This window comes from Cydia splendana, chromosome Z, assembly GCF_910591565.1.
Source record: "Cydia splendana chromosome Z, ilCydSple1.2, whole genome shotgun sequence".
In the NCBI taxonomy this organism is placed as follows: domain Eukaryota; kingdom Metazoa; phylum Arthropoda; class Insecta; order Lepidoptera; family Tortricidae; genus Cydia; species Cydia splendana.
The window spans coordinates 41,966,519-41,990,084 of record NC_085987.1 but is presented as its reverse complement, the minus strand read 5'-3'; the positions used below and the strand labels follow the sequence as shown (position 1 = coordinate 41,990,084).

General features: G+C 39.9%; 2 protein-coding genes across 2 annotated transcripts; both read left to right on the top strand.

Annotated features, from left to right (window-relative positions):
- Window positions 1–315: 315 nt before the first annotated feature.
- Window positions 316–15,409, top strand: LOC134804047 (paramyosin, long form-like). Its single transcript, XM_063776927.1, has 16 exons — window positions 316–503; window positions 575–631; window positions 1,500–1,586; window positions 2,683–2,849; window positions 3,462–3,699; window positions 4,265–4,384; window positions 4,985–5,251; window positions 5,831–6,077; window positions 7,278–7,405; window positions 9,371–9,483; window positions 11,822–12,011; window positions 12,284–12,418; window positions 12,860–13,054; window positions 13,582–13,677; window positions 14,048–14,329; window positions 14,660–15,409. Exons 1-16 carry the CDS (start codon window positions 393–395, stop codon window positions 14,855–14,857), a joined length of 2,631 nt encoding a protein of 876 aa, XP_063632997.1. The 5' UTR covers window positions 316–392; the 3' UTR covers window positions 14,858–15,409.
- On the top strand, window positions 10,495–11,496 carry LOC134804116 (paramyosin, short form-like). Its single transcript, XM_063777058.1, has one exon. It carries the CDS (start codon window positions 10,603–10,605, stop codon window positions 11,494–11,496), a length of 894 nt encoding a protein of 297 aa, XP_063633128.1. The 5' UTR covers window positions 10,495–10,602.
- Window positions 15,410–23,566: the final 8,157 nt, after the last annotated feature.

Sequence of the window (23,566 nt, the reverse complement as noted above, 5' to 3'; positions counted from 1 at the left end):
GCTTTATAAATGATGAATGTGCTACAAGTGATTCGGCAGATAGTCAGTCGGGCGGTGAACCTAAAGAAACCGATCCCGCATCGCTGCACATCTCTGAACCGGGCTGAAAAGGGTTTCGCCAAAAACTTTTTGGTCAAAACAAATAAAAGAGAACTGCGGACGGGAAGGCGGGCGTGTCTATAAAAGGCCGAGAGGGGGGGGCGCGCGGGGGTGGTAACACGATCCGCGCGCTCCAGCCGGCCGGCCGCCCTGGAGCCGGCGCGGGCGCCGCGCGGCCCGCGGGGGAGGGGCGAGCAGCGCTCGCGCGGTGACCAGCCCGCCCGCTCTCACTAGTCGAACGGTGCCCGACCGGTAACGTAGCGCCGACTGCCGACCGATCCCGACCAGCGACAATGTCCGCCGTGGCGAAGAGCTCAAAGTACACCTACCGCAGCAGCGGTGGGGGCACCACCGACGTGAACATCGAATATAGCGCCGACCTGAGTTCTCTCTCCAGGCTGGAGGTACAGCCCGTTTACCAACCAGTGCAGTGCTGTGATAGTGTTTGCGGATACTATAATGTTGTATTTTTCAGGACAAGATCCGTCTCCTCCAAGATGATCTGGAATCCGAAAGGGAGCTGCGTCAGAGGGTAAGAGCGGCCGAAACGTGATCCGCGCGCGCGCGGCCAAAGCGGGCGCGCGCGCGGTGGGCGGAGCGGCTCTATTAATAAGCCGCCCTCGTTCGCAAGCTTTGCACCCTTGGAAAATCGCGCCACCCTCGGTGCCCCGCCCAGCTAACGTGTACTAACGGATTTTGTGCTTTTTTTTAACTTAAGTACTTAAACCTTAAAGTGTGACTAAGTGTCTTGGAAAGTGCTTTGGATATGAGTCCTAACATTTGGAAGTGAGTTCAATATCATCGGTACCTCATCATATCTCGTCATCGGATCGGTTTGCGCTATCTATTTTTGAATGCTGCTGTGAACTGATCGCGTAACTCCTGCGCTGTGTGAACCGCGGATAAAAATAGATGTAGCGAAAGCATTCTCACAAATCTCTACTTCTCGCTCGAGACACTTTTGAAACTGGGCCAAATGATGTTCGGAGAATGCCACAATATAGAAATGTAATAATAGACCGGCAAAAATATCCGACTTAGTCATAGCGACAGTCTTTATGAACTCTACGAAGTGTGTTATATGTACGTAACGTTATATAATTTTTAATGACTATATCATGAATTAATTGATTCGCATATTTTTGACAAGTTTGACATTACTAGTTCTTTACTAATACGGAAAACCCATGAGTCGAAATCAGCTCTTGTTACCATGGACTAATTACAGTTTCCATTATTGTTCGAAATCAACATTTTCTTCATTTTCATGTTTTTATAATTTCGTCATGTTTGCCAATTACTTTAGCCTTCCCTGCACTACTAACTGTACTAAAGTATAAATGTATATGGTGGTTATTACAAAGAATAAGATATCATTAGCATCTTCTTTCATGTAACAGATCGAGAGGGAAAAGGCAGATTTGAGCGTGCAAGTCATCCAACTGTCCGAGAGGCTGGAGGAAGCTGAAGGCGGAGCTGAGAGTCAGGTAAATAAAACAATATTCACCATAGGTTATCATAAACTGTTTACTAGCTAATGTTCAACAAACCATGAAGATACTGAAACGGACAACAAACAAAAAGTCAAAGAAGACGCTATTGATCTCGGAAGCAAAAACAAAAACGAAAAATGATATGAAGAAAAATATTTACTTTCAAAAATAAGTGTTGACTGGAACAACAAGTTAAAACCTTTTACAAGCATAAGAGAAGGTTAATGACTTTAAAAGAAGAAAACATACAATCTGAAGACCAAGACGGTTCATAAGAAACGAAGACATTCCTGTTGCCGCTGTATATTACCGCCTACGTGAATTGTCATGTCACGCAATTATTAGTATACTATTTGTATGCTAATAATTTCGTCAAAAACTTATGTATTTATGCGCTGCGATATTTCATTCTGCAAATGCGATATTGTTATTGCTTGGCGATGTAATTACTTTTAATTTTCAGGTCACACTGGAAATCGAACCTATTTTTTAAAGCCTTCGCGTATGAATAGTGGAAAGGCAAAGGACAAGAAATTAAAAACTAATCATTATATTATATATTTAAATTAAGTTATTTTACCCTTACAGTTTTGAAAGTATAGGAGTGTTCTATTAAATAAATATTGAAATGTCTTCACAGTAATCAAATAACACTTACCTCAGGAACATTCCTATGGTAACGTAATAATTAGAATTAAAAAAATAGGCAACCTTTATGCCTTTCCACTTTTTAATGTGACGAAGATTTAATGACAGTATTAAGACTACGTGCATACATTCTACTCCATAGTTACACAAGAAGTATAATCTTAATTTAATAAAAATATTTTTGAATAAACGTACAAGAAAACTCCTACCTGCCTACCTAAATAACAAAAAAAAAAACTTGCACCAAAAACCGATTTTTTTAAAATTACTGGTACCTACTTCAAACAAGTTGTAAAGTAAATAGGTATGTCTTTGAATGTTTACAAGATTCTTAAGAAAAGATCATAGAGCAAATAGAGTGCAGTGTATGTGCCAAGTCTTCGCTGTTTCAATACACCCGTAAGTTAAGGGTGTATTTTGAAATAGACCTGTACGTTTTCAGTTCGAGATCAACAGGAAACGTGACACCGAGTTGACCAAGCTCCGCAAACTATTGGAAGATGTCCATCTGGAGTCGGAAGAGACGGCGCACCTCCTCAAGAGGAAGCACCAGGAGATCGTTGTCGACTTCCAGGAACAAATCGACCAGCTTACCAAAGGCAAAGCCAGGTGAGGAAACACTCGTCACCATTTAGTGTATCATGACAGAAAACAGAGTGCGCATTTGTACCATTTCTATTCTATTTATAGAATGCAAATGCATAATCTTTTTTCTATTCACATTTTTTTTTCATTTATTCTATAATACATCCCAATTTCATTGTGCCTTAACCGCATGTTGTGTCCATTGTATAGATTAAGTTCCTATTGCCGTGCGAATATGCGAGCTAAGCGATTTTTCATGCAATCATCCTTTACAAAACAAAACACTCAAATACAAGCGTTTCCGAAAACAGAATACCTAACAATCATAGGAGTAAAACCTAGTTAGTGCCAAAATTCAAATTGAATGAGGCTGTAGAAACATACTCAAGTTTGGTTCTTGTTAGGTTTTACTTCAGTACAATCGCCACGAGTACCATAGGAAATTATCAAGTTTTACTGTCACGACAAAATTATACATTAACTAAAACGTTTATACAAATGTTCCGACACCCCAAATATCAAAGTGGCATGATCAAATTCGAAAAATCCAGTTTACATGTAATACCTACGGAAGCTGCTTGTATTTGTGCCTATTTTTGGAACGTCCACTGCATGGTCTTATTTCTTTGCCGGCAGAGCCGAGAAGGAGAAGTCCAAGTTCCAGGCTGAAGTGTACGAGCTGTTGGCCCAAGTGGAGAACGTGACCAAGGAGAAGATTACCGTGGTGAAACAGTGCGAGAAGCTCGAAGTGTCCATTAGCGAGCTGCACATCAAGATCGAGGAGCTGAACCGCACCATCGTCGACATCACCTCACACAAGCAGCGCCTGTCCCAAGAGAATGTTGAACTCATCAAGGAAGTTCAGGACCTTAAGGTGTGTATTCTATTTACCTATTATAAAATTTTGACAATTTTTCATCGACCTTTCATAAGTCAATACTAAATTGTTAGAGCAAAACCATACCTGATGAAGTACTGATTTAGATTAAAAATTAAACAGTTTCTCTGCGTCCCCACCAAAAACCATAGAAGCCGTTGCAAAATTTTAAAACTAATGTTAATTCCACTTTGTATCCTCTCGATACATTCGCAAACTTCAATCTTGAACCTTGGCCAGGATGAGTACCTGCTGTAATTTTAAACGCACCCACCTCAGTTTTCACTTGATACAATCATCAGTGCGAGAACCATCAATTGTACTAAGGTACAACCAATTCAATCGAACTCACTCTCGCACTATCTAAAGGCTGATTTAGACGGTGCGAGAACTCGCATGCGAGTTTCATTACACTGCGGTATTTGATTGGTCGGCTGAATTGGATGCAACCAATAGTCCTCAATGTAACTAAAATCACATACGAGTTCACGCGCCGTCTAAATCAGCCCTAAATGAGCCTTGAAAGTGCCAGTTTTCCTAACATTTACCTGTACGTTTTCAGGTGAACATCGAGAATGTGGTGTATCTGAAGAGCCAGCTTGCCAGCCAGCTCGAGGACGCGCGCCGCCGCCTGGAGGATGAAGACAGGAGGCGCTCTCTGCTTGAGGCCACGCTGCACCAGGTATTTCACTAATTAACTATTTACTATTCAGTGTGTAATTTTGGCTTCCTCCCCTCAGAGGGTGGATTTGCAAAAAATAACCTATGTCCAATAATAGGGTTTACACTTTCTGCATAAAAAAAAAACATAATATGTTGTAGTATTTCAGCCGTGAACACGTAACTGCATTTATGTATATTATTTCATTTTCTCGAACTTGCCTATCCGTTGTGAACTCCGTAATTGTGCTCAAAATAAAAATTGGAACAATGACCTACGAAATGTGTAAAACATACATAAGAAATTATTTTCGTTTCTTGAAAAGGTGCAAACATAGCGGAAATTACGACAAAACATCACCGAGTAAACGTTAGTAGACGACTTTGGAATTAAGTCGAGAAACTTCGAATTTTCTCCGTTTGAGAACGATCAATTTCATATTTACGAGTATCAACAACCAAGAAATGGAACGCACATTTTAGGGGCTAAGATTTAAACGAATTCTTTAAAAATACAAAAGGTTGTAATGTTTAACGTACACTTATTTTTCTTTTAACCCATTAGCAGTTCTCTAAAACGACTACTTACACTTTTATAAGACCCGTGTTTGTTTTAAATCAGGTTGAGATCGACCTGGAATCCGTCCGCGTGCAACTGGAGGAGGAATCCGAAGCGCGCCTGGACCTGGAACGCCAGCTGGTCAAGTCCAACGGCGAGGTCCAGCACTGGAGGTCCAAGTTCGAGTCGGAGGCCGCGGCCCGCGCCGAGGAAATCGAGGAGCTCCGCCGCAAGTACTCCATCCGCATCCAGGAGCAGGAGGAACAGATCGAGACCCTCATCGTCAAGATCAACAATGTTGAGAAGCAGAAGTCGCGCCTGCAGAGCGAGGTGAGCCGAGTTCACTTACTTGTATATTTAATATATTTCACCAACATATGACAAATAGAATGGTCATAATTAAGGTACAAGGGTGTGTTAACGATGCCCACAATTGAGATGAAGGATTCAGAATACCAATAATTAATGGACGTATATAATTTAGGGAAATCGACCCAATTCACAAAAATCTGTCAATAAAATTAGAACTTCCTGTCAAAAGGTAAAGTTTATTATTTAAATGATACATTTTACATATACACCCTTGGATCCTTTTCGCTAAACTACGTCCTTTCAGTTTAGTGAAAAAAAGGGTTGACTCTTTTCACAAACATAACAGTAATGGTTTGTGATTATTGTGTTTTCGTACTGGAAACCATGTTGTTAATGACTAATTATGTAGATCTTGGCAGTATAAATAAGAATAAAATCTAAATTAGAAACCAGGTGCAATGATTAGATTAGATACATTATGATTGAAACCAAAAAGTGAAAATACTAATTTGCCATGTTTTAAAATAGCAATAACGTTCAACTGACGACAATGAGAAAAAATACATCGGATTTGTATAGTGACCATTCCGTCCTCAGGTGGAGGTGCTGATCATCGACCTTGAGAAGGCGAACGGCACCGCTCGGGAGCTGCAGAAGCGCACCGAACAGCTGGAGCGCGTCAACATCGAGATCAAGTCCCGCCTGGAGGAGACGGTGCAGCTGTACGAGGTGTCCCAGCGCGACCTGCGTAACAAGCAGACGGAGTTGCAGCGCGTGTCGCACGAGCTCGACAAGACCAGGGAGCAGAAGGACGCGCTGGCGCGCGAGAACAAGAAACTGAGCGGTCAGTCACCTACACGATCTGTCTGTTTCAGGAACTTTCGCTGTTTGAACTGCCTGTCATTTTGGCGTCTATGCTACTTATATTTTGAAATAACCCTTTGAACGCCACGCCTATCGTGCGCGGCGCGTCATCGTGAACCATGCCGGAATGCACGAAGGTTGATATTGGGCTGTAGCCACGCGCGTCAGTAATCGCTGACTCAATATTACAAAGTTCTATGTTACATTTTCAAAGATACATCTACTTGAAATTCGACTTAATGTCAATATGACAATGTTCTAATTTCAGTTCTATAAAAGTAAAACATAGAACCCTGTAATATTGGGCCAGCGAGTTGACGTCATTAGCGGTCAAAAGGTTAAGTAAACAGGAATGGGATATGGTGTCGCTAGTTTTAATACGTGTAGCCTTTATCATCTAAAATAAAAAGGCTACATACAATAACGGTGTGCCACAACTATACATAGTTCATTTATGTCCCCTTTAATATGTTGACATTTGTCACCCGCCAAGCCAATTTCCTTCTAAGAGTCAAATCACAAATCTACACCAAGCTTCGGTTATTAAATCAGATTATTAAATGAAAACAAGAAAGTGATCTGTAAGACACAAACGAACCTTACCAGTTTCTCTTCAGCTGGTCTCCGTCGCCTGACTAACACGCTGACTTCTACTCGTCTCGTTATTCAAATACCTGTAGATGAAAAGATGCGTGAAAAGCTTACACATCAAATATTTACATAAACATTTCATAATAGAAGCCAAAAGTCATCAGTAACAAAGAAAAGTTATACATTAGAAAGAAAAGTTGCATTAAGTTATGCCAAAGGAGCTGTTGCATCTTATCATCAAATTTTAAAGCGTGTAGCAAAGTCTGATTTTATTTTTAATGATTTGGAAGTATATATAGTCAGCATCGGAAGTAGCGGATCAGAGTATTTACCTTTCTCTAATACATATAACAGTTTAACTGTATATAAAATGTGTACCTAGAACTAAGACTGTAACAGATACTTTAGAACGCGAACTGTAGAGATTTATTTCTAAGTATTGGAGGGTAGCAAATAATTTTGGTGCGTTGTTTCATACCTTACCATCGATGCTGACTGTACTGTGACTAGCCTAGATAGGTACCATCGTCCACACAGTTGTTTTGTAAACCTAATTGCAACGTTGTGTGACGGATCATTTCCATTGCAGATGAGTTGCACGACGCCCGCTCCACCGTGACCGAGTTGACCCGCCGTCTCCACGAGCTCGAGATCGAGCTGCGCCGTCTCGAGAACGAGCGTGAGGAACTCACTGCCGCCTACAAGGAAGCCGAGGCCGTGAGTATTATCTAACCACCCTGGGTCTCCTACACAGCCCGCGGGTCATACCCGGCCTGGAACAGTTTCAACCCTTCCAAAGACAGGAAGAAGGATAGGACTTCGAAAATCGCTATTATCTAGGTTTTTTTTGTAGGGAATCAGACAATGTCATAGACAATGAAATTGAATACTTTTACGTCACTCGCGCGACATGTTTCGGAGAGCCTAGGTCTCCTTTCTCAAGCACTAACAGTGCGAGCAGCGTTCACGACGGCCGTGTATCGCGTACTGCGGCTCGCCGCGTCGTACGCTGCGCGCGCGCCGAGAACACAGGTTGGGGGAGGTCTTCCGCTGTCATTGCAGGCGGGCATAGTGGTGTAAACCGTAAAATTATTCAATGTTAGTATGTCTCACAACAGTTTAAATTCGACAATGAAATAGACAGCTAATTTATAAAAGCGACTTTGTGCACGGCTAACGATAGCTTGGCAGCCGTTCAGTCACAAATTGCTACATCACTCGTCGCTGCCAGGTTTCCTACCTTGCTCTTTAGTTAGACATTTATTTATACGCTCGTCGAGATAAATACCAAGAGGCCCAGTTATTAAATGCTAGTAGGCATAATAATTGTTCTCATTTTCACTTGTAGCCTAACCATAAATATAGTGCTCGTTTGAGCGTTTTCAGATTGTCTGATCCGATATCGGAGGCGGATAATACGACCACAAAATAGTAAAAATTTAAAAAAGCGCGTTTTTATATGTATTTATTTATTCACTAAAAAAAAGGGACTTTATGCCGTAGTGACATCCGCTATAGATTTGGACATGAAAATACTCTTAAGTCGGACGGAGCTGTTTCTGCGCCGACTTTAATACCTAAATCAAATGTTCACTGAGTCATCTCGACAATTGCCTGCAGTAAACTAGAGCCGCACCCCCGTATCAAACTTTGTCAAATTGTTACATTCGCATTGCTAAATGCTAATGGTACACGGAATTCACGAATTCGCAAAGCATAGGAATATAACTTTAACCATCGTAAACACAATCGTAAATCTAAAACTTGTATAACGTCCCAAAGCGGGGCCATACAAATGTAGGTAAATTCCAAAATTTGCTACTGAAAATGATGAGTGTAGGAGTAGATCCGAGATTGCTTAGTTCAAAAATTGAACGAAACAAACCAAATGCAATTCTGTTCCAATTGAATATGATTTAAGTTTCATCGAACTGAATAAGTACTACTTATAGCCGTGAGCCTTAGGGTGGTATTCCACCTGTCCAATTTATTTGTCCAATGTGTATTATGTCTCACATTTTGCATAATGAGAGAGTGAGACGCAATGACATTGGACCAATATATATTTATGACAGATGGAATACCACCCTTAGGTTGATGAGTAATTGAGTATTTTGGCAAACGATTTAAACATGGCTCCTGATGATTTCTGAAACCCACGCGGACGTTTACACCACTAACTAATGTACGCTTGTGGCCAGAACCATAATTAATGATTCCACGTCAATGATTTCAAGCAAACATTCGTTGGAAGTAATATATGATGTTATGACTTCAAGAGTGGATATTTATTGCCGATAATATCGATAGGTACTGCCATAGCGCACGTGTATTTAGAAACATTAATTAAGTCTATCTAATCGGTAAACGTAGGCACGAAGTAGGTACTTAACCAAATATAATAAAATTAGGAAAAGAGCTGGTTTACTCATTTACTGAATATAGCGATTACTGTCCCAGAACTATATTAAGAGCCGATTGCACCAACACCGATTACCGTCGATGGCGACGGATGATTAAAGTAACTCAACGGAGAAGCTTCTAGAACTATCAAACTTCAAACTTTGCGAACGTAATACGGTACCTAATAAAAGTTTTGGTGCAACCGACCTTACCGACCTCAACAGACAATTTCCTGTAGCTCTTACCGCAATGTATTGAAGGTCTATTTTGTTTGATCAGGGCCGCAAGGCTGAGGAGCAGCGTGCGCAGAGGCTGACCGCCGAGCTCGGCCAGTTCCGCCACGAGGCCGAGCGCCGCCTGCAGGAGAAGGACGAGGAGATCGAAGCCATCCGGTAAGCCCTTGAACGGAATGAGACAGAAAATCATAGTTATCCTGGGCGTTTACCGCATATCGACAGCCTTTATGCCTATTTTGTGAGAAATACAGGGTAGTGCTACTCTAACCACCACACCTATTCCGCGATGTAGGCTTTGCTAGGGCAAAGTTTTCAGGTTGCTATATAAATGCTTTCTCTAATGTGCACGGATGCTCTAGGTACTTATCCTGTACAGGGAATCATATCAAGCTGGTTGGATCGAAGATAGGCAGTTTTGGTTTGATGTTATGATCGAGGTTTAAAATGTGGGAAGAGAGAGAGGAAAAATGTGAGTCTAGTTTTGTGAGTACATAGCTATAGAAACATGTCTGCTGTAGATTATTTCTGTAGTGACTCTAAACATTATAACCTAACAGGATACTTAATACACTAATTGTTACCAGATATTTTAATAATTAGCACACAGATGTAGGAAAGAAAGATAGAATCAAGGAATCATAGATAGTAAGATCAGAAAGCTTACGAGAGTGCCGGCATGGGTTGTGCCCCATGGTGAACTCGTGAAAAGTAGCCGCCGAACATTTACACGGAACACTAGCCATCTTTACCAGACGGGAGCCAACTCGGAACTAAGCGCTTCGTCTCTCAATACCCCTCCCTCCCCGATGACTGACGCCTGTCACCCGAGCATGCAGCCATCATCCATGACACACTTATCTTATTGGGGTACAGCCAATATACAAATAACATATAAATCGAACCAATACATCAAATACCCAAGATAATTAATGCTGCGACCATCCTCTTGATAAAGATATCAATAATGTTAGGAACTAACATGAATTAGCCATGAATAATCGGAATATTTCCGGTACAAACCTAAAAGCGTCTGGGTAGAATTTATCTCTAATTATTGGCACGGATACCATTTATATTTAACAAGACGTCCTATTGGTGCACAAAATAGGTGATCACATTAGCATTTTGGCACATGGTTGCCGATTAATTTGTACAAAAGACGTCGCCGAGTTGCTCGCGGACCTAATTTTACGACCTCGGCCTTTGGCGACGCACGCCTCTCGATAACTCAACTCACTCATCGGTAACCGACGATTGATCCACTATTGCTCAACAATGCCGCCGGTTAAAGTGGCCACTTATAAATGGAACCGCCCTCCTACTGCGGTCTACGAAGACAACTATGGCTACGGCATAAATTTCTACCAGCCAATGATAGATTACATCTCCGACAAGGAGCACGGAGTCGCGAGTAAACCGCCGCACTTGCCGTGGAACAACGAGAGGGGGTTGGAGAAATATCGTTTCGACAAACCGGTGCAGCCGTATTCCCGCGAAGACGTCTCCAGGATATCTAAGGAAATTTCGGAGCAAGCGAAGCGTGACCTCAACAAATTTGATATATCGAAGCGGGCACCGTTCACATGTGTGGCCACGGCTGCGGCAGCAAACGTTACAAAGCACGTTGGTGTGGAAAGTGTTAGTGTGAAAGCGAAGAAGACTAAAGTTAACAGGGAAAAATTTAGGGCCGAGAGGCAGAAACAGAGAATGGAGGAGATCGAGAAGGAGTTAGAGCTTTATGATAAGCAGAAGAATGTCGGTGCTGAATTGAAAGGTAAAGCATTGATGTATAGAGGCAAATCAGCTAAAGCCATCGCACAGACTCTGTTAGACGAAAGCAGGCAGAATGTGGCCAATGCGTATGTACGGAAAATGGATACTCAAGCGAGAAAAGCTCAGATCGATCGAAATTTTGCTAGAGTCAAGAAAAGTATAATGTCAGAAAGTGAAATGTCCAGTATGGCTAGAAAGCATGTAGAAAGCATGTGTGAAGAAACGGTGAGGTGCATCCGACGCTCGGTATCCCCCCCGCCAAAGACACATCTCGTTGTGGTTCATCAAGAGATACCTATTATAGACGACTCGTATTTGAAACCGTTGAGTGAGCTTAAGGAAACCTTGAGGCAGTTCGAGCACTTAAATACGAGCATCATGATTGACACAAGGTGAATACTAAAAGACTTTGTTAATAAAGAGTTCATTCATTGCGGATCAGAGTTGAGTTCGTAGTTCTAAATTTTCAACCAGACTCACGATAATTTAAATTTTATTATGAATAGGTGGGATGAATTGTTGCAAATGGTTGTCAATTGTCATAAAAAAATTATGAGGATCGAATATTTTATAGGCACAAAATTTACGTCGTTCTTTTATTTAACTGTCGTTAAAGTGTGTGTTAAGAAGTCCTTCTTAATCACAACTCGATACACAACAGTTAAGCCAATTGTTGGAAAAGGTGAACAAAACCCATCTTATTTACATTGTTACCTTTCAGCAAGCAGACCAGCATCGAGATCGAGCAGCTGAACGCCCGCGTGGTGGAAGCCGAGACGAAGCTAAAGACAGAGGTGGCCCGCATCAAGAAGAAGCTGCAGATCCAGATCACCGAGCTGGAGCTGTCCCTGGACGTGGCTAACAAGACCAACCTCGACCTGCAGAAGACCATCAAGAAACAGTCGCTGCAGGTAACTAACATCAACCTAAGGTAGCTGCGCTTTTTGGTAGAAATCATTCAAAACATTTAACATCTTGTGGCTTTTTACCGCAGTAAATCTCTCTTAGGTATCTTGTATCTTTTCTCCTGATTGAGGCATAAAGTTTAATTCGCAATAGCTAGCCGATAATTGGTTATAAAAGTCCTAAATGTGTTTTTGGTGTACACTATTGAGGATTTAAATTTACTTAGCACCAGCACAATTCACTTAAAAATAGATAATTAACACAATTTGTTCGGCAGTTGACGGAGATCCAGACCCACTACGACGAGGTGCAGAGGCAGCTGCAGGTGACCCTCGACCAGTACGGCGTCGCCCAGCGCAGGATACAGTCCCTCACCGGCGAGGTCGAGGAGATCCGTGGCAACTACGAGCAGGTAACTATACCTTCTGGCTCCAGGGCCACCACGTCTAAGAATTGGTAGGTAGTTGATCGACAGATCGAAACTACGAAAGTACAAAACTTCTAAAGCTATAAAATGTAAAGATACATTAATTTTTGATGTAAGATTTTAGCGTGGACTGCGCTGTTTTACAAAATGAATGGTTGCGTTACCCAATAAATGGGAACACTCATATTACTCATATATTATAAGTAAATAAATATGCCCAATTTTAAGCTAAATCGGTTACGGTCGAAAGTATTTAGCAAGTTTTGGAGACAACAATTGCAAATAAAATAAAAGTTTATAAATAAGTACTGTTTTTATGACATAGGTATGAGGTATATACCTAAAACAACACTTCTCAGCACCTCTGTCGTTAAGCCCATGTTTGTTGCCATAAATATCCATGTTCAAAGCTGATTTGTCGTCCAGGCCATCCGCCAGAAGCGCGTCGTGGAACAGACGCTGGAGGAGGCCACCCTGCGCATCAACGAGCTGACCGTCATCAACGTGAACCTGTCGAGCAGCAAGGCCAAGATCGAGCAGGAGCTGGCCGCCGTCGCGGCCGACTACGACGAGATCACCCGCGAGCTGCGCGTGGCTGACGAGAGATACCAGCGCGTCCAGGTGTGTTGTTATCACCGTGTCTTCTCCTAGGATAAATTGTTCATTAGACGATTAAGTACCAAGAACCCTTTGCCATTTGCATCATTATCGAGTAATATATAAATGTCATCATCTTCCTCGCGTTGTCCCGGCATTTTGCCACGGCTCATGGGAGCCTGGGGTAACTAAGCTCTGCTTGGCAACTAAGTAATCTATATAAGTATGTATCATACAAAATAGTGTATTTACTTAAATACTAACAGACAACATACAGCGACATGCAACGTAAGCGGTTGAAAATAGGACCTTCAAATTGGAAACATTATCTCTTTATGTTGTTTAGGCATCACTAAGAAACGATTTCTTAAAAGTAAATTCCTAATAAAATTAACAAAATCGCCAGGAGGATTCGTTTCTCAAGATCCGAATCCTTATACGTGATGCAAGCGACTGGTTATAACTGTTTGTCTAGGAGCCCTATGTCCAACAGTGGAGGTTTATTACTGTTGATCGGCTGACTCCCTAACTCATTGGTTGTTGGTTCGCAGACCGAGCTGAAGCACACCGTCGAGATCCTGCATGAGGAACAGGAGAGGATCGTCAAGATCGAAGCCGTCAAGAAGTCTCTTGAGATTGAAGTCAAGGTACACATTATTGTGAAATTTTACCCTAAACCAATAGTTTCAATTTTGATACAGATTAAACTAAATTGCTATTTAAACTGAATTAAGGTCATTATAACTGGAAAAGAGTGTCTATAAGGGAAGGCCGTCTTTAAGCTCTTTCGTCGCTTTTAACTCTTGCGGTTGTATACACACTACACTTACGGAAATGGAGTTGGTAGAGCAGAATAAATGAATACGAGACTCCTTGTCCTGTAACGGTCTTCCTTAACTTAATTTTAGACCTTAACTATGGAAAATATCAAACGAATATGATTTGTTACAGCGCCTCGTTAACTCGTTATTCTCATTAATATCCAATAACTACCTAATACTGTCTTTAAATTTGTAGAATCTGTCCGTCCGCCTGGAAGAGGTGGAAACCAACGCCATCGTCGGAGGCAAGCGCATCATCAGCAAACTCGAGGCTCGCATCAAGGACATGGAGCTCGAGATCGACGAGGAGAAGAGGAGGCACGCCGAGACCATCAAGATCCTCCGCAAGAAGGAGCGCCAGCTCAAGGAGGTCGTCATACAGTGCGAGGAGGACCAGAAGAACATCTCTCTGCTCCAGGACTCGTTGGAGAAGGTCAGCCAGAAGGTCAACATCTACAAGAGGCAGTTGACGGAACAGGTACGAATTTTTAAACTTTTGTCCTGATGTCCATCATGAAAATATTATCTTGTTTCCAAATCAATATCAATGACTCTTTGGGTTGTGTCTAAATTAAAACGGATCATTTGAAGATACCTTGCCTCTCCATGGAGCCAGAGGATATCGAAAGGTCTCGGCAATCTCGGCATCAATCATTTAGACAGGAGGTGAAGCTTCTCCTGTGTGCAGGTTTTGTCAGATTTATCAATATTCTATATACATCAACAACTATGATGTGATCACGAGGTTGGCTGGTGTTTTCTGTAATGTGTCCACGTATGTTATGATAACTCTTTGTTCCGTTCGCAGGAGGGCATGTCCCAGCAGACCGTAACACGGGCACGACGATTCCAGCGCGAGCTGGAAGCCGCCGAGGACCGCGCCGACGTCGCCGAGAGCAACCTGTCGCTCATCCGCGCCAAGCACCGCACCTTCGTCACCACCTCCACCGTGCCCGGCTCCCAGGTCTACCTGGTCCAGGAGTCTCGCGCCCTCAGCACGGAGTAACAGCATTTCTGGCCGGTCGGGTTAAGCCTAGTCGTTTAATGTTTTATAGGGTAACAGATGGCGGTAGTAGCGTGCCGGGACGACGAGCGATACTGATTTGACAGCTTGCGAGACATGTCTACCGTGTGATAACGTGATCACTCTCTATGAAGTGAGATTGCCGTCGCGCCGGCGGGGCCCTAGCCTCGTACTAACGCCATCTGTCGTCCGGAGGACAGGGACGCGCGCTCCGCGCCTGCGCTCGCCCTAATGTGTCTCAGCACCAACATTAGCCATGCGCTGACCGCCCGTCCCTGGATTTTTAAATTTTGCTAAATAATACCAAATAAAGGAACCAAATTTCAATCAAAGCTTTTTTTTTTCACTATTTTTCTAATATAAGGACACCGGCAACACGCGCTACGCGCGGTAGTTTTATGTAAATGAATTATTTTATATTATTATTTATTAATGGTGCAATGCCTATACGTTTGTAACTGTAACTTGTAATATTTAAAAGTAAATGCTATTTATGTTATAGAAACAAAAAAAAGCAATAAAAGTTCAAAACGGCTTGGATTTTTATTTTTGTTTGGAGTTTTTACTTGTTTTTATTGAAAAACAATAGAAATAAGCTCACACGGATTAAATATAACATTTATAGCAATTCGAGTTTCCTTGTGTACATTTGGAAAAGTAATTACGGAAACGGAGATAGTCCGTTTCCTTTCCCTTCCTAATTTCCCTACTCCGTCCGTAAGGGGCGACGCAGATTGGCAGCGTCGCAGCTGGTATTTGTATTTATCAAGCCGCAATTAGAATGGAATTTTATTTTAGCATCAAGCTGATTTAGCTTGATGCTGGCAAAATTGTCCCAATGGACAGATGCCATAAGAACTAAAAACTGAACTGATATTTATCCTTGTAAGGCCGTTTCCTATTTTCAACCGACGAAAAAAACGGAGGAGGTTCTCAAGTCGACGCGTATATATATTTTTTTTTTATGTATGACCACGCATAACTTTTTACAGAGATGTTCGATTTTGATAATTATTAAGAGAGAAGTATAGCACGTGATCGTCCATACAAAGAGAGTAAACGTTTTTCCACTTCTAAATATTTTCCATTCTTCATGATTTTTTAGTATGTTATTGACAGTAGTATTGACACAATGAAAAACTAGGTTTATAGATTTTCCTTTTTTTCTAAATTTACAATACTTTTATTAAAAAGAAAGCGAAACCTATAAACCTAGAATAATATTCATTTCTAGGTTTATATATTAACTGATTATATTATGCTGAAGCGATCGACATCAAAATCAAAGTGATATGAGATTAAGATTTAGTTAGTGGAAAACCTTTTCTCACGAAATAGAAATTGTATGATAATAGTTATTTACGCTACAAGTGCGGAAAATAGGAAATTCGCAAAGAGTGGTGATAAATTAAAACACGACCGAAGGGAGTCATTTATATCCACACGAGTTGCGAATTACCTATTCGCACGTGTATCGTACAACGTTTTACAGTACATATGGCTGTTTAAATTGTCGACATAGGCACGGAAGTCGAAAGTGCTTCTTGCCGCATATGTACTGTAAAAGAGGAAAAAACACATATCAAAATTAAAATCAAAACTATCTTCTTTCCTTTTTGCCCTGAGCATCCTAAAGGCAAACACACATATTGAGTGCGCCTTGTCCGCATACCACTCATACGCTCAAGCTTGGCTTCGTTACGGTATTATATTATGGGGCCATAGCAGTGACGTTCACGAACTCTTTATAGCCCAAAAAAAATGTGTCCGCATACTAATTAATATACAACAAATCGACAGTTGCAAGAAACATTTCACCAACCTCCAAATTCTGACTCTTCACTCTCTGTACATTCTAGAAATTTCAATTTTTGTCAGAAATAATATAAAATTATTTGAATATTGTAAAAGCGCACGTAGAAATAATAAGCTCGTCCCTCCGGAACCAATTTTAGACATCTACAAAAAAGGCCCTTATTTCAGGGCCATCCAGATCTACAATAAACTGCCTAATAATATCAGAAACATAGAAAATCTAAATTCATTCACATCAAAATTAAAATTATTATTAATAGAGAAGGCATACTATTCCGTCCAAGAGTTCATGGAAGATAGCTTCTTTTTGTAATTACGAGTACCAGGTACTAATACTAAACCCCTGTGTAAATAATAATTTAATAATATAGGTACAAAGAAAATGTTTTAATTAAATTTAAAATTAGGCTTAGTTCTAATGTTCATAAACTACCTAGAAGTAAGATTTATTTGCAATGCCCTAACAGGGTGCCATGTGTTCTCACAACCTTTTACTGTAACAACTAAATGTACCATGGTTTCGCAATAAAGAATTCTATTCTATTCTAAAAAAAAAAAAAGTACCTTTTGTCAGTAGCTATACTTCCCTCTTATTTGAACCTTGAATTAAGTTTGTTTGAGAAAGCAATGAGACAAAAGAAATGCTACCTTATTTGGTTTATGAAAGGTTCTAAATACTTCGTTTTTTTTAGCATTAGAAAAAGGGTAAACAATCTTTACGTGTCTTTTTATTGAAAAACGCAAAAACATTTTAATTTACGTATGAAACCAAAAGTATGTACCTATCTAAATGATCATATTTGCTATTTATATATTTGTTACATAGGTATTTACTGTGACTTATTTTTCAAATTAAAAAAAAGGAAGTAGGTATAATAGGGAGTATTACTGCAATGTTCTGCCGCCAGAGAGCAGCACTAGATCCTCTAGTAAACCATAGAGTAACTTATACTTTTTGACAAGTTTTCACAGAGAATAAAATATGACATTGATGCATCAAGGCGGTTTGTTAACAAGGGCCTACCGGGAAACGCTAAAATCGACATTTAGTTATCTACCTCTTTGTCGCTCGAATATGCAAGAGTGATATGCAACGAAATTTCGATTTTCTTGTTCCGCGGTAGACCCCCAGATTGTGACGGATAGTGGTAGTGGCGCCTCCTACGCAGAGTTTCGCGTAATATTCCTTATTAGATTGAAACTGAGTGTACATTGTAATGCTCATTGGGCCTTACGAGGTTGTCGTATTTGAAAAAAACTCAATGGTAGAGTAAACAGATAAATAAAATAAATTATTGAAATATAATTACTTAAATGACGTTTTAGAACTAAAAACAAGTATACATGCATATTATAACTACTTATAGTAAGTTAGTTATCATAATCAGAGCTGTCTGAATAATAACATAAAGTAATTACAAACAAAATAAATAGGTACATATTATAGTAGAGGAGCCCACGATGCTAAATCGGGATTTACTCGAGCGTCATACAGACCTATTGGAATCGAAATATTAGATGATAAGAAGAAAAAAAAGTTATATAAAGGTTTTTTTTTTCAGCGAGCCGGAAAGCGTCTACAATTTTTTTTAAATTTCGGTAGGTTGGTGGAGGGTTAAAAAATCGTTAAGCAGTTTGTGAGTTTGGTCGTTTTTGTCCACTTTAGTGCTATATTTTGTCTATAACTTAATATAACACTTATTTGTTGGCATTTTCTTAACCTGACGAACACAAGTTTGACGCCTAATTTTTACATTGTAACCGTCAGATTAAGGAAATGCGTGCAAATATATTTCAGATTTAGTAATAGCACAATTATAGCGTTAATTTGGACTAATATGACCAAATCCACAATCTACCTACTTAACAATTTGTTGAACCCCCCACCAACCAAGGGCTCAACATAGATGGCTAAAAGGGGTAAAGGTAGACTACACGGGGTAGCAAGATATCATTCATATCTTAATCTGACGCGCTCGAGTAAACACATAAATCCCCTCTTGGGCTCCCCTACCATTAACATTAATTTTTATATTTGACAATAAATATTATTGATTGAGTATGAAATTAACATAGAATATGAATTCAAATATCATATTTTGGACAAATTTATACAGAAATGACAAATATAATATACTACAACTAATATTGGCAGGAAAAATTGATAGCAAGAGAATGAAGGAACGATTTCGGGGTTGGTCCCATAGTAAAAGTTGCTCAGTATAATCCCAAAACCTCCCTGCCAAACGGGAATGCACTTATTTTTTGGCCATCCTGTATAATATATGGTCATTCGACATTCGACACCTGAAAGGAGTACCAGAGAACAATAAGATTTTATAACTTTGCTCTTATTTGTTGACAGGCGTCTTAACGTAAAATATCCTAATAGACATAGAGCTATACTCTGTATTTTTAGGTAGGTACTTAAATAAAAGTAAACAAATAATTTGTACATTTTCGGGTAGTTATAACATTTATTGATTAACCAACCAAATACAAAACCACCTGGATCTGTCACTGAACGACCTAACTTTAACCTACGTTATTTGATCATGTAATTTTTTCATCTACCCTCAACTGGCTTAAGAAGCCATTTGAAGGTAGATTTTGTTTACTCTTTTTTAAATACCTAAAGATACAGACTATAGCCGCGGAAAATGGTAAATGATAATGAAAGCTTGAAAAGAATGAAAGAAACTTGACAGTTTATAGCTAATTACTGGATCCCGGCGCCTGGCAGCTGTTCATCGGTGGAGGTCAAAGTAAGCATGTTTTGAAGTTTTGGGTTGGTTTAATAGTATTAATTACCGTAAACTAGGGTGAGTAGGGTTCGCGGGGAGAGATGAAAGGGGGGTGTTATGGTATTTTAAGGCTACTGCTACAAAAATAATGTAGGTATTCCAATTTAAAATGGACCTATAGTAATACTCATAATAATAAAAAAAACAACGGGTTGCACTCCGGGAGTGCCGACAGAAGTGAAAACTCAATGACTAGTCCAAAATGTCTGCAGCACTATGTATAATTGACCCATCCTCCTTTCTATTGAAAAACTTTAGTTTCGAAATTGCTGGTCAGTGAGCTTGTTTAAAATTCGAAATTCAAATTTGTAGCGTTAATTGTTTAAAATTCAAATAGAAATTGTAAAGTTACCTTGCAGACCTCGCATCTAATAGTACATTATTGTCGAGGCTCGGAAGTAGCTACTTGCAGGCTGAGGATTCGTTTTAAACGGACGACCTTGGGAGTCCGTTTAATTGAATCCGAAGCCATCAAGTAGCCTTCCAGCCGAGTCATATATAGTGCTTTTCTCAAAAATGGTGCAAGAAATATAAATATCATAGAAATATTTTACAAAAGCAACGTTCTTACGTATATATTTTCACAGAAAAAAGCAGAAACAATTGAAAAAATTAGCTTTGCCGCCTTTTTATTTTTTTAATAAAAAATAGAAGTGTATTTTTCTGCCGAAAATACGCCAACCTATTTGAGACAGCTAAATAGTCGCGGTACTAATCATCTGTTTGGCTGTTTAATGGGCCTGTGCCTTCATTTAACATGGCCATTTCAACTTTTAAAAAGTTTGGAACTCGACAAATAATGGAATTTGTATGCAACATTGCAGTCCCAAAATCGAGACTGCAATGTTTTTAACTTTTTAATTTTTGACTGACCATAAACTACGCGCTTCGCGACCTATTTTTTAAACGGCAAAGTCGACTTTGCCGTCCATTTTCGAGAAATAGTACATTATTGTCGAGGCTCGGAAGTAGCTACTTGCAGGCTAAGGATTCGTGTTAAACGGACGACCTTGGGAGTCCGTTTAATTGAATCCGAAGCCAGCAAGTAGCCTTCCAGCCGAGTCATATATAGTGCTTTTCTCAAAAATGGTGCAAGAAATATAAATATCATAGAAATATTTTACAAAAGCAACGTTCTTACGTATATATTTTCACAGAAAAAAGTAGAAACAATTGTAAAAATTAGCTTTGCCGCCTTTTCATATTTAAAAAAAAAATAGAAGTGTATTTTTCTGCCAAAAATACGTCAACCTATTTGAGACAGCTAAATAGTCGCGGTACTAATCATATGTTGGGCTGTTTAATGGGCCTGTGCCTTCATTTGATATGGCCATTTCAACTTTTAAAAAGTTTGGAACTCGACAAATAATGGAATTTGTATGCAACATTGCAGTCCCAAAATCGAGACTGCAATGTTTTTAACTTTTTAATTTTTGACTGACCATAAACTACGCGCTTCGCGACCTATTTTTTAAACGGCAAAGTCGACTTTGACGTCCATTTTTGAGAAAATATATTTGCTGGTCATGATATTTTGCGTTTTATTCACCAGTACTAGAGTTCCTGGACATCCTGGACCGACTTTCGGACTAATGTCTCCATCCTTAAAGAACTCCGTATCAAACAACGCCTCTCGACTCTCGTAAAGACCCGCATACTCAGTTTCTTCGGTCACGTCTCAAGACGAAACAATTACTCCATAGAGCGTCTAGTGGTGCAGGGTAGAGCCAACGGAACAAGACCGCGTAAAAGGCCACCTATGCGATGGACTGAGCAAATTAAATCTGCCATGGAAAGACCCCTGAACGCATTTGCCAGAATGACATCCAACCGCGGAAAATGGCGAGAAATCGTACGGCAAGCAACATCTGTGCCTGATAGAGGGAGAGCTAGCCACGGAAATAGGTATGCAATTTATAGAGTAACGAAATCCCTCTAGTTAGTATGCCATACTATCATTATTTATTAATCTGGGCGCCTGGCAGCTGTCTAGCGGTGGGTGTGGGAGTGAATGGGCAACAAATTTTTTCATGTAATGTCATTGAGTTTTTCTTTATTGATTTAAATGCCATCTAAATGAGTGACCATCTAAACGTTACGGTCACGTGATCGCCTTACGCTGTCTCGAGTTTATCATTTTTTCCCCACCTCAAAAAGTGCCCAGCGCCGCTAAAGAAGTTTTCACTTCAAAAATCGATCCAACAATCTTCCAAAATCACCTTTGTATGATCATCTTTGAATCATCTAAATGAGTGGCCATCTAATCGTTACGGTCACGTGATCGCCTTACGCTGTCTCGAGTTTATCATTTTTCCCCACCTCAAAAAGTGCCCAGCGCCGCTAAAGAAGTTATTTTCACTTCAAAAATCGATCCAACAATCTTCCAAAATCACCTTTATATGAAAACCCAACTCACCCCAAATACGAGGGACTACGGGGTGAGGTATTAAGGTAATTATGTATTCCTGGCTCCAGTGTCAGTTTTACGTGGTATTTTTGCGACACCCGGTATATCTATTTTGTAGGAAATTTTATACAAATTATTTACTACGTAAATAGTATTTTATACAATCGTGATATAATGGAGAGTTTTTCAGTCGAGTACCGTGTTTAGGCAACGAAGCTTGCTGAGTTGCCTAAGTGAGGTACAAGATTGAAAAACTTGATTAATTGATTATATCACTATTGTATATAATACTTTTTCTACGAGTCAACAAAAATAATATTTAAACTAGTAGAATCACACAAACAAACCAAACCAAAAGTATACAGCTAAGATACGCGAGCAGCCGTGATACCTTCATACTCGTAGCTCCCCGGCCGCGGCCCGGCGGGTTGATCAACGACACCTTCTCGTTACTCATGAGGCCCTGGTACAGTCACCAGCGATAATATGTTACACAACGAAGGCCGCAAAAATATCTGACACGATCTTGTTTGTAGAGCCATAAGAGCGTGTCACATATTTTTGCGGCCTTCGAAGAGGCACATATTATTGCAGGTGATTGTACCTACTTGCTCCGCTCTAAATTCAATTTTTAGAATAGAATAGAATAGAATAGAAAATATTTATTTGCTTGAATACGTAACAATCAGATCTTATAATAAAAATAGTTAGACACAGTATTCAGTCGACTCAACATCAACATGCAAAATATTTACAAAATCGTACATTAAGGTACTAATTTACTAATTATTAACATGCATTCATTAAAACAATATAGTAATAAAACAATGTCAATGAAATTAAAATTTTAAAAATAAAAGTATTATGATTATGATAGATTTAGTGAAAAAGTTAATTACATATATCAAATACAAATCGGCAATTGTCATTTTATACATTACGTTTTAAATTTCAAATAATCCTTAACACTATAAAAACAATGTTCATGTAGCCATTCAGTCAATTTTACTTTAAATACTTTCCCATTCAACATTCTCAGCTCTTTGGGGAGGTTATTGAATATTACAACACACAGTACTAGACAGTTGTTTTCTCGATTTTGACCACCGTAGCCTATGGAGACTAACAAGCAACGCTAAGTGGTTTTCGTAGTGTTGCCATATTAAGGGTGTCACATGCGCTTTTCTGACTTATGAAGCAATTGTTTCTACTAGCTACTTAGCTTCTCTTCGCACAGACTCTACTACCGTGCAGAAAGGAAACTTCCTACAAAACCGAAGTTCGACAGGGGGTCAGGGTCGAATCATTCTGTCCCTTTCTAATATATGGCAATGGCACTATTCCTTTTAGCTATTTAGGGTTATCAAAATTCAAGCCATTATATCTTTTATGTGGTCGTGCACGCAAAGGGACGTCAAGTTGTGTCTACCCTAATAATTGCTCGTAGCAATGCTGAGCCGAACGGAGCCGAGTTTGTCCGAAGGGGAAATAATTCGTGTAAATAATGGCAAAAAATAAAAGAAACGCTCATAAACAAGAACTCGTTTAAAGGTATTAGATAGATAGACAGATAGATAGATAGATAGATTCTGATTTAAAAAAACTAAAACGAATACAACAACAGTAGACAGCACATAGACAGAGACAATAATGACACATGACATC